The sequence below is a fragment of the Dermacentor albipictus genome, chromosome 3, assembly GCF_038994185.2.
Source record: "Dermacentor albipictus isolate Rhodes 1998 colony chromosome 3, USDA_Dalb.pri_finalv2, whole genome shotgun sequence".
In the NCBI taxonomy this organism is placed as follows: domain Eukaryota; kingdom Metazoa; phylum Arthropoda; class Arachnida; order Ixodida; family Ixodidae; genus Dermacentor; species Dermacentor albipictus.
Window position 1 is genome coordinate 46283960 of NC_091823.1, and position 11795 is coordinate 46295754.

Sequence of the window (11795 nt, forward strand, 5' to 3'; positions counted from 1 at the left end):
AAAATGAAATAGATTTCTATTTCCCATATAAGAAAATGTGAACAAAACTCCAAGACTACTTCCAGCAGCGGTCAAAGAGGTACATTTTGGTTCTATAGCCTTCACTTCATAGCCAAGACAAGGTGTCTCCGAGTATAGGAGTTTGTATGGCTGCACTGGTGAAAGCTGACTCCATTGTGCTGGAATGTTGCCTGTGTGGAGCCTTCACTAAGAGCAGCCAGCCATGACTTCGGTTTTTTATATTTTTTGGTTAATTCAATACTTACCAAAGGTTCCGGCCAGCACCCATGCCTTTCTATTGGCCCCAAACTTTCGTTATTTCAATCCTAAAATTGGCCTTCGCCTGAGAATTAAAATGACTAGTCAGTCTGCATGCACTTGTCCCCCTATGGTGATCCCAATAGCGACCCCTTTGCTGGCAACGTCCATCTCAACTGAGCATAGCAGACAGTGAATACACTGAAGACATCATTTCCCATTGAAAATGCTTATTTTTGGCCTCTCTTAGAAAAATTTTCAAGCGAAAACAGTAGCGTACAGCCGTCTGATTACAGCACGCCCCCCCCCCCCCCTCCATGAAGAAGTGAAAAACTGCGTTTGTGGCATTTTAGGCTTTGCCGCATAGCACAGCTGTAGTGCGGCAAAGCTAACTTTAGGAAACTGGACGCCACTTTGTAACAGATATTAGACCCTTTCTATGTTTTGTTTTTGTTTTTCCTAGAAATCGAGTGCATGTTAGATGTATACTTTGTTTACGTGTGTTAACATTATCTTTATGTTAGTTTTCTACTTTGGACACATAGAAAGTGGGTGCACATTTGATTTGGGGGTGTGTGAGAATACGGCAAATACTGCCAAATGAAAGAGCGGTGTGTTTTCATGTTTTTTTAGCATCTTGTTCAATTCCACCTGCCAGATAATTTGATCAATTTCGCTGGTCCTGTCAGCATCGAATTAATGGAAGTCAACTGTAGTTCTGAAGGGTGCGAGAACTCACTTATACAGCTTCATTTTCTTTTATCTAACAGTTATCAGATTGGCACACGTCTGAGAAGGATGTTCTTTTTTTTTTCCTTTTCTTCTCTCAGTAATTCTCACAGACTTAATAAGCATGTAGCCCTGTAAAATTTTACACTTACAGCGGAGTGGTAGGGTAGCAGAACTTGGGATTTACTGGCAGCTGTTGATTCAAGGGTGTTCTCTTTCTTTTTTTGACAGGTGAAGGCCATTGTGCCGTTAGTCTCAAGAGCTTACCTGGAACATTACGAGCATGCACGGCGCACAAACGACCTAAACTCTGCGGACAGCATGCTTACACGTGAAATGTACTCATTGTCTCTTCACCGGCTTGTCTCAAGCTCTTGCCTGTACTACATGCTGTTCCCGGTGCGCACGCCTGACGTGGAGTACAAGGATGTCCGCCGCCACCACATTTTCTCCAAATCTAAGGTTCTGTGCAAGAAGGACTTAGCTCAGCTAGTGAAAACCATGCATGCCTGTTACAAGCTAAGGCCAGCTAGTGAAAGGAGAGGCTCCTGAACTTAAGAGGCAGTTGTGTCGTCGGGACAACAGTGGAAGCGAAGCGTGTTCTTATACTGTGATGGGACAAGTCGGCAGCATGCAGGTTCCTGCTGTCATGGTTTGAGCAACCAGGGGAGTGTTTTTTCATTCCACTGTGACGAGAAAGTGCATTTTGTTCGATTACTTATTCAGAACTACTGTTACACGTTCATATGCAGTATGCTTTTCTTGCAGCAAAGCTGCAACTATTTCCTCTCTATTGGGGTCACGAGTTCGATTCCCAATTGTGGCAGCCCCCTTCTTTATAGGTGTGGGATGCCAAACTGCCCATGCAGTACACTTTGGTAGTGCATAAGTAATCCCAGGTGCTCAAAATCAATCCATATTCTTCCATGAAAGTGCCTTTTATAAAAAAAAAAATCTGCAAGTCCAATGCCCGTGTCAGAACCATGAGAACTCAAACCCACCCGCCATGGTTACTCAGTGGCTATGGTGTTAGGCTGCTGAGCACGAGTTTGCGGGATCGAATCCCGGCCACGGCGGCCGAATTTCGATGGGGACAAAATGCGAAACACCCGTGTACTTAGATTTAGGTGCAAGTTAAAGAACCCCAGGTGGTTGAAATTTCCGGAGTGCTCCACTACGCCGTTTTGCACGTAAAACCCCATAATTTTTAGAACTCGAACCTCTCAAAGCATTTGTGTGAATGTTCTTGCCTGACACTGGTGCGACATTGTTTGCTGCATGGTGCCAATGTTCTCCTTCAGCTTTGCACTTCATTAGAGGTCTGCCTATAGCCATCTCTGGTGGTCTTGTCTTACCACTGCTCAAATTTGTACGATGTAATTATTCATGGACACTTGCATGTAAAAGCATTGCTTGTTGTGATTAACGCATTGATGCTTGAGTTTTTTTGTATGTGTTGGGTGGCACTCTGTGCACTGTGCTTGAGAGGTGCCAGACAGCCACTACTGAACAAACTTTGTAGGGTACCTAAATAAAGCTTCACTTTAACATCAGTGTTGCTTTTTTGGTACCAAACCCAATGAACAAACTGGTTATCAGAGTACAGCTCTTTTGAAAATGAACATGTCTGTATGGACTATTCTTAAATGAGAGCTTGGAGGGAGGTATGCTGGAGCGCCATCTCGTCTACATCTTATGACACATTTGGTACGGTGCTTAAACATTGTCCCATTGACAAAATATTCCTAGCTTCCTGCCATTGTTAAACAGTGGCAACGAAGTTATGCGTTAATAGCCTGTTATGTATAGGCTTTCCAACTTCATGTTTAAAGTGCATGTATGTATGTAATATATGGTCACTAGCCTAGTTATTGTAGTAGTCATTTTTAACGCGACAGCGTTAAGGAGCTCGTGTCGCCGGAAAGCCGGTGTCGTCAGCGGCGTTGGCCGTGAGCAAAAAATGGCGGGAGGCAATTCATAAATAAAAACAACTTGCAAGATGGGCTGGGTGGGAATCGAACCAGGGCCTCCGGAGTGTGAGACGGAGACGCTACCACTCAGCCATGAGTTTGATGGTTCAGTGTGGGACAAAAGTGCCTCTACTGAATGCGGTGTTGCCTTATAAACGTGCCACAGAAAGTTATACTGCGGTGTGTATCGGTAATTATGAGCATGTAAATTACAGAAGTCGCAGTTAAATGAGTAGCAAAGTACGTTTCCGCTACATTTCTTCTGCGCTTGGCGCACACGCAGAGCCATCTTGCGGCAAACACAGAAGACCCCCTCCTCGCAATGTACGGCGCTGCTTCAACAGGTGGCGCGCCACTCGCCCGCTTCTCCCTTTCGTCTCGTTTGAGCGCATTGGGGCCGTGCGGGGATCAGTGCGAGGATGACCCAATACCCTAGTGTTTAATAAGCTTTCTCGCTCTCTCCCCTTCCAACTTCCACTGTGTGTCACTCGAATCCTTGTGTTTAGGCGACACGGCTCCTCTTTCCACTTACAGCGCGATTCCTAGGTGCAGAGTCTGATGCGGGGCGCCTCTGACGTGATCGCTGCGCTGTAGTGCGTCTGGTGGGAAAGCATCCTCTGCGATGTATGTCGTGCTGCTGGCGAGAAGTCATGCGTCTGCATGGTGCTCCCAAGCGAGATAGGGGACGATCCCATCGAAGCATCAGCCCCATGATCACGTCTGCCTTCATGGCGTGTCGCGGCCCGGCTGTCCATGCCGATCACGACGTTTGGCTCGCGTAGATGGTTTCTCCCTCCGAGACACTGAGTTCTTTGTTTCATTCCGCCTGCTCAGGTGCACGTTTCGTTGCCGCGCCCAATGCTGCGTTGCTCGGCGCTCACCGTGTGATTAGTGAGTGCAAAGAGCATGCCGAGCAAATGAGTGGGCGGTGCGAACGGGGTGTGATAACGCTATCGCGTTCCACTCCTGAAGGCGAAGTTTAAGTGTTCTCCAATTTTTTTATATATATATAATATGGATGCATGTTTTTGCTTTCATTAAAATCGGTTTTTGGTTCCCACACCAACATCTTTTTTTTCCACTTGGGTCACCACGTGGCTTATACCAGTATGAAACTAAATATAAGCATGCATGCCTGCTTCATAGAGATACTGCAGCAGTGACTTATAAAATGTGTTGTCCATAATCCATCTTTCATAGTCTTCAGCTTGATCGCTGTTCAGTTTTGCACCTTTCAGTACACTTTCACCAATTGTCTAGAGCATGTTCATAGTAGGAGGCGGGCATCCGCTGCAGACGCAGGATCGGCCCACTTAGGCCACTGGATGATGTCCTCTTATGGTTGACCCCAATCGCAAGTAATGGCCTAAAGTCTCCAGAGAGAGACTTCCTCCACCCAAGATAGATTGTGGGGAAGGGAGCAGACACGCGGAGCAATGAAGGCACGCATCTCACATCGAAGGATGAGTTTTTGGGCAATGAAAACAGAGCAGCAGACACAGTAAAGGAAAAGAGGAGGAGTTACGGGTGTTGAGAAAGAGTGAGCAATACGGTCCTCAAGGTCGTTGTTGTCATGACCATGTGCCTGCAGCCAATAGGCATTTATGTTCACATGGGTAGAATTGTGAATTTTGTGTACCTGCTCATAAATACACAATGTTTTCGTTACTTGTTTGAGATTCTTAAGTGCACTGAGCCTGTCAGTATAGATTTGGGCTTTGTTGATGTTAGACAAGTTAACAAGGATTTCTACTGCATCATGTATAGCCTGCAGCCCAAGTAATAAGGGGTCTGAAAAATGTAGTTGCGAGTGGGTTGGATCTTGGGGTGCATCGGACTTGAGAAGGCTACTTGTCCTCCTTTTGAGCTAACTGCCACATCTGTGCACGTCGCACATCGTCCCATAAGTACAGTCGTTTTAGTCGTTGCAATTGGTTGAACCTGCTGGTGGAGCTTTGTCGTCTTGTTATTGGCTAGTGATGTATAGTTCCATTGTGGAAGATTGTCCAAATTCTTGATGATGGCACAATCTCCATAAAACTGGGACCGGAGTGCCACAACTGTTATTATGTGGCATCTTTTAAGCTTTCTTGCTTGCTGTCGCTGCTCAATGAGCTCAGAAATGGTGTTAAGCTGTGCATGCTTTTGCAGCATTGGTATAGGTGTTAGATGAGGAAGGACCGTAATTGCTCTCATGGCACTTCTGTTGATAACCTCCTAGTTTGTCCTACTGTTGAGGAGTCAATCTTAGGAACTGTGCTTGATATATAATACTAAGCCGCAGGACGGAGCTCACGAGGCAGTAGACCACGTTGGTGCGAGCCCCACTACTCTGTGGCAAAATTGGGTTGCCCACTGCAGCTTCTTTAGGGTCACTTCTACTATGGTAATAATAGTGGTAACCAGCTTTGCAGTTAAGGTGATGATGGCTTTAGAAGAAATATGCATGCCAACTAATTCTTTAGTGTTACTGCTACTGCTCTACGACCATTATGAGTGTTGAAGTAATATTTTGACAACCTCCAGGCATATATAGCAGTTGCAGTTCTGGCAAAGACCACTACAGTCTACATCCTCCGCAGCACTAAAAGCAAGGTGGACCAACGTAAGGTAGCATATGTCGTCTAGACTCGGTGATGCATGTCTAGAGTAGAAATGTTATTAGAAAGATGCTTCATGTAGTTGCGGAGGGGTGAAGCATCTATACACACACAAGAGTTTTCCAGGCAAACTGTAATGGCATGCCTGGGTTGTGCTTTTTGAGATAAGCTCGTAAAAGAAGCTAGCTGGCTTCGGTAGGTTTGCTTAGACGAATGCCTCACCTTACAGATCCCAGCTACGGTTGCTGAACAGTTCACCATTTCTCACTGACATACCATTTTGCTGCTGAGCACAATGTCCCAGGTTTGAATCTCTACTACAGCAGCCGCACTATGACGGGGCAAAATCCAGAAATGCTTGTGTGCTTACATGTGGGGGCACATTAAAGAACCCCAGGTGCCCAAATTAATCCAGATGCTCAATTGTGGCACCTCTGTTGGCTTACGTGTTGCTTTGTGATGTCCCACTTGCCTCTCATTTCTTGCCTGAAATTAGCTTAGTGGACCAGAGTGACATGTCACCCATTTTAGGCAAGGTACCACTCCAAACTTTTGTGTAATTTATCAGCAAGACCTTCACTTAGAAGCTGCTGTGTATCAGCATGTCCTTTGCAATTTGTTATGGTGTACCTATATCCGTGCGCTATTTAGCCTATATCTGTCAAACACAGTTCCTTTGTAATTTGCAAGTTTAGCTAGGAGAGTGTGCAGTACCTTTTTAAAAAAAAAAGCAATAAGTAAGTCAACATTACTGCATATCACCCAAAAGCGTTTTTCCGAATGAGAAGTTCTTGCTTAGTTTTTTTTTTTTTCTGTTCCGATTGCATTGGGAGCCCTGTCACTCGCTGATGTGACACAATGGCCATAATGCTTCATCCAGTCATCTCACAGTCCTTAGGTATATGCACGCAGATATTATTTCCTGCCACAAGATGATGCCACTGTCTCATCAGTGGTGAGATGTTTTGTTTTGTCAGGCCTTGCTGCAGCTGCTGGTAGCACATTCTTGCCCATTTTGAATCAAGTATGTCATTAGTGCTGCTCAATTTGACTGTCAACAAGCTACACTTACAACTTTATTTCACTCGGCTGTGGGCAGAAGCATAGCTCAAACATGTGCTTAAAGCTTCCTGCTATTAAAAAATACCAGTGTTGGGAACAGTGGTATGACAGCGCTGGCAGGTACATAACTGGAACATGAATGCACACAAACACACCAAATGCACACACACTGACGCACTGAAAAATAAAATACAAACACTAGAAATTTCATTGTCTACTGTGGAGGAGGCAGCATAAATTGAGCCAACCATCTTCATTGAAAAGGTCAGAAATGCGTTAATGTCGTCCTTTAGTCTACTTTTTAAGACTACAGACACTACCTGATACACAGGAAGATGGAGATGGCATGAATGTTAAGGAAAACCCAGTAGTAAAATTAATCCAGAGTCATTATACAAAAAAGAGGTGAGGCGGACACAATGAGCTTGCGCTGATGAGTTTTGTGTCTTCTTTCGCCTCAGTGCTCCCTTCAGTTGATAGTCGGCGTTCGTGTTGTCCACTTCTCTACTCTTATGTCTTGTCTGCACCCCTCACCTCTTTTTTGCATAATGAATCCTTGCCATCAAGCTCAGCTTTCTGTCGTTCTAAAATCCAGAGTCCCCTGCTACTGTGTGCCTCATGATCACGTCATGGTTTTGGCACCCAGAAATAAATTAAATCCCCAGAATTAAATTTAAGATTGATGTGAAAAATAGTTAAGCAAGGGATGACGCTGGAGGCCCTGTAGACATTCCTTGCTCAGACATTGTCTGTCACTTATGACAGACATAACCACCACAATGAATGAGGGTAGCTATATAGGTTTGTTGGTAGGTTGTTGCCCAATTTTTTTTTTTTTTTTGCAGCACAGACACTACACAGATATAGCAGTGCAAGACAATGCACAGCGCTGTGTGTAATCTCATGTGGCTTTATGTTCGTGTTGTTGTGCCAGCACTACAACAAATTAGAAATCACTGGGGTGGCTCAGTGACTATGGCGTTCTGCTCCTGAGCACGACGTCATGGGTCGAAATGTAGCCACAGCAGCTGCATTTCGGTGGAGGCAAACTGCAAGAACAGCCATGTATTCAGGTTTAAGTTCATGTTAAAGAACCCCAAGTGGTCAAAAGTAATACAGGGCCCTCCATTGCGGCATCTCTCATAGCCCAAGTGATGCTTTATAGTATGTTAAAATACGAAAAATAAAAAAGAAGACATTTATTACTGTTATTTGGCAGAAGAAGTAGTAGTTTAATGACTGCAAAATGTAGAGAGGTCGGCCAGAAAATGGAGAGCATAGCACCAACCAATAGCATCGTCGTTGGAAGACGTTTATGCTCTCACCAGAGGCACTGAGTAATGCCTAAATGAATGTGGCCAATAGCATTCATTCTTGGAATGTCGCAATAAATTCAAAAAGGGGCGGTGATTTCAATAAGTGAGAAAAGTGCAGGTGGTCTTTTCAGTTGAAGCTGTAGGCTTCTTGTAACATGTACAGTCACTTATTTATTCATACTTCAAGGATCCCGGAGAGATGTCACATGAAGGGTGAGGGAAAACAAAAAAGGGCAATGGTTCTCAGTTAACATGTTAAGTAATGACTCTCTATGGTTGTTTTAAACTTGGTGCAGCCTGTTAGCATAGCAATGTGGGTAGGAAGGTCGTTCCAGTCTTATCTTGTGTTGTATGTAGAGGAACAGACCTCTGGAAGGCGAATTTCATGAAGGGAGTGAGTAAGTTGGGGTTTCATAACAGTGGCCGAGATGAAATCCATGCTGATTAGGGAAAAAAAAAAAGTTTTTAGTAGACAGAAAACACACTACTACAGCATACAAGATATGCTCCATTACTTTGCAGCATAAACTGGTGATGGATAGGGGACGATAATTGTTTGGTGATGACCGGTTACCTTTCCTGAACACAGGAAGGACCTTCCCATCCACCAGTCTGCTGGAACCAATCCTGTATTGAGGTGATTGCTGAACTATGAAATAAAACTTGTTACTTGTCTGGTGATCTTGAGTACTTTAGTGTTTATACCATTCCAGCTGATGAATATTTTAGTTTGTCAATGATGTTAGCAAAACCATTTTATCAAACGGTGATACAGCTCATGAGGGGACGCACAGATAATGGGAATGAAGGTAGGTTCTCAGAGGATTCGCGGGTTAAGACAGAGCATAACATAGTATTTAGAATATTGACGATTTGATCAAGTACAGTGCAGCCATTACTATCACATAATGAAATTCTGTTTGTCTACTAAGATGTAATTTCCAGAAACGTTTGCGATTGTCGTCTAGCATAAATGGCAGGTTTTATTCACTTGCTGTGACAATAGCGTCGTCCTAATGACTGGGCAGATTTTTGTACTATGTTCAAGAAATGTTACAGGGCCTCTTGTCTATCCAATGTATGATGGCCTTCTCATGTTGAATAAATTTTGTTACAGAAACTGTCATTCATTTGCAGTGTGTTCATGTCATTTAGTAATGTCTTTTGTATGCTCTTGTAACAGGACATTTCAAATTTACTTGCAACTTACGAAAATCTGCACACCTGGCAACAAATTGTTCAGTACTAGGGTACTTAGAAACTGAGCCACAGCCTGTGCTCTAAGTGCACTGCCACATGACCTATCGGGAATAGGCAAGTGCGATTGTAGTGTTTGCATGTTCACATACAGGGTGTCCCAACTATCATGCACCAAGATTTAAAAATATGCAAATGCCACGTAGCTGGACAGAACCAAGGTAACGTTATTTGCTGTCGCTTGGAGATACTCAGATTATTTTTTGCATTCCACCTAATTACATAATTAGTCTTCATTAATTAATCAACTTTTCAAATATTATAATTAGATGAAAAGTGTCCATGAGAAAATTGTAGACCAATATGAAAAACTCTCGATGCAGTTTTCTGTTGCTCAATATGGGCGCAATCTGCATGGTTTTAAAGACTTGTTCTCTTCTTATTTCGTTGTGTCACTATTCGCCACGTGAACAAGTAATGGCATAGCTGCCTTGAAGCCAAATAGCTACTGCCATTTGTGAGTGGCGATGCCAGCAATAACAGCAACATGGCAGCGTTTGAGCTGCGAGGTACATTCGAAGCAATGACGAAGTTCAAAAAGAAAGGAACACGGTTCGTTAAAAAACCTGGCCTATGAACACATGCTGTTAGATGCAGAGGGCTTTATGTTGCTTTATTCAAGGAGATTGCATGCAGTGGCTTCTCGAAAAGTATGGTGCGCCAGTTTTTGTGAAAGAAATATGTCTATTTGTAAAGCATTACACGTGCAATATTTGCAGTACGGCAATAATGTGTGCTCTCTCAACCTCTTTACCATGCTGTGTATGCTCAAGCATTGTTAGCTGTTTTGCATTGTGCTGAAGATATGTGTTTTCATGTTTTAATTGTGTGTGGAGCCCTTACCATAGAAAGTTCCTTGTTTCTTAGCATTTAGAACAGTGCTTCCTTGACATCTTTTTGATGACATAATTAATACATACATTAATACCAGATACATTCACTGTGTTAGATCAGAAAAATATGTATTGCACAAAGGAACATAGCATCTACATTCAAAGGCTTTGAAGACTCCAGTATTTCTTACCTTCTGCTTCTGTCATTCTACATATTGTAGGAATCTCCACTATTCTTTCCTCAAAATATTCATATGCATGTGCATTCAATAATGATTATTAAAGGGCAAATTTCCAAGTATCGGAAGACGATTGCAAGGCTTCCAAGATTGCAAGTGAGAACCCCCAGCACAGTCGAAATGTTTAATTGGCTGAGATGCCTATATCTTTCAGCTGTTTAATGAGGGACTCGCTGAATTGCACATTAGAACTGATGTTGGTGCTTGCCAAATTGTTTATGCAGCCATTTTATTTTGGCACGCAACCATTCGCATAATTTTGCTACCTTAATTCACCCTCCGTTATAGAATTACAAGAAACAGTCATATTTATTCCTTCTAAAACAATCCTATTTTAAGTAAACTATGTGCTGGCTTGTTTGCGTTTTCTTTATTATCTTAATGCTTGCAAACACGTGTTGTGTGTGTTATGTTTGGGTAAAACTTATTGCCATCATGCCATTCATTTCCGAGTATTCTCCATTACTTGCGTTTCGCAGTTTACTCCCGTTTCCATGTGCTGCAATGAATTCTTGTCTGCTATTTTTGTGTTCTTGGCTGTCCAGCAAGCTGATCGATATTGCAGGAACATGACACCTTTATTCATGGTACTCCTATTGGTGTGAATTATCTGAAAGCACAGTATCACAAATGATAATGCTCTACTTCTTCATTAATAGCTGGCATGATTGTTGCGCTAAGTTACAGCTTGAAACATAACAAATATGAATTTAAATAAAACGAACATAAAGTGAAGCAACTCCTTTGTGTGCTCGTCGCCGCAACATATAAACAGCGGCACAAGCACCTGCATGAAATCGTGCCTTGATGCTTGCAACATTACCGGTCACAAAAAAAGAACTGTAAATGAAATTATGGCTTCCAAGATTCAGCAGCATACGGCAATCATCTTGAAGGCTGCTGTGTTTCGCCAATTCCGCTAGATGCACTGAGAGCTAAAGTTGGCTGCAGGGGACAACGGGAGTGTCTACTCTACATTTACTATATTACTCTATGGTCCAACCTCTGAGCTTTTCTCTTATAATGTCTCTCTCTCCTGGGAATGCTTTTAAGCAGCCTGCATGGGGTTAAGGAATGAAATCTCTCATATAGACAGAAGTTTAGGCCATTAAACACATATTTCTGTCTATGCTTTATTTTAACATTAACAAAATATTTAACATTGCCTGTGGCACATAGCATAGATGTGCTTATTAATCTGGATCACTCGAGGAGGAGGTCATTACTTAGACTAGAAATTAGAATTTGACTAATTAATGACATTTTGCTAATCAACTTTCTTCTTTAGGACACGTATCACGATACACGAATCGAAGCCAGTGATTTCACAAGGCACTTCCACCTGGTATGAATCCCGTAACTAGCACCAGTTTTGAGAGATCTGCAGTTAAAATTGTGGTAAAAATGCGCTGTTGTTCCACTTCATTCAACAGAACTGCTTTTTATACATTGAAGCTCAAAAGTTACTAGAACAACACAAATTCATCACAAACTTTGGGAATGCATATCTTGAAACTGGTGTCATCCTCAG

At 42.8% G+C, this 11795-nt stretch overlaps 1 protein-coding gene across 1 annotated transcript in view; it reads left to right on the forward strand.

Annotated features, from left to right (window-relative positions):
* Window positions 1–8616, forward strand: part of LOC135898175 (uncharacterized) — a 28626-nt gene extending 20010 nt beyond the window's left edge. Inside the window, exon 7 of the mRNA XM_065426986.2 lies at window positions 1219–8616. Coding sequence (XP_065283058.1) covers window positions 1219–1539 — 321 coding nt within the window. The 3' untranslated portion in view covers window positions 1540–8616. The remainder of the gene's footprint in view (window positions 1–1218) is intronic.
* The last annotated feature ends 3179 nt before the right edge of the window (window positions 8617–11795 follow it).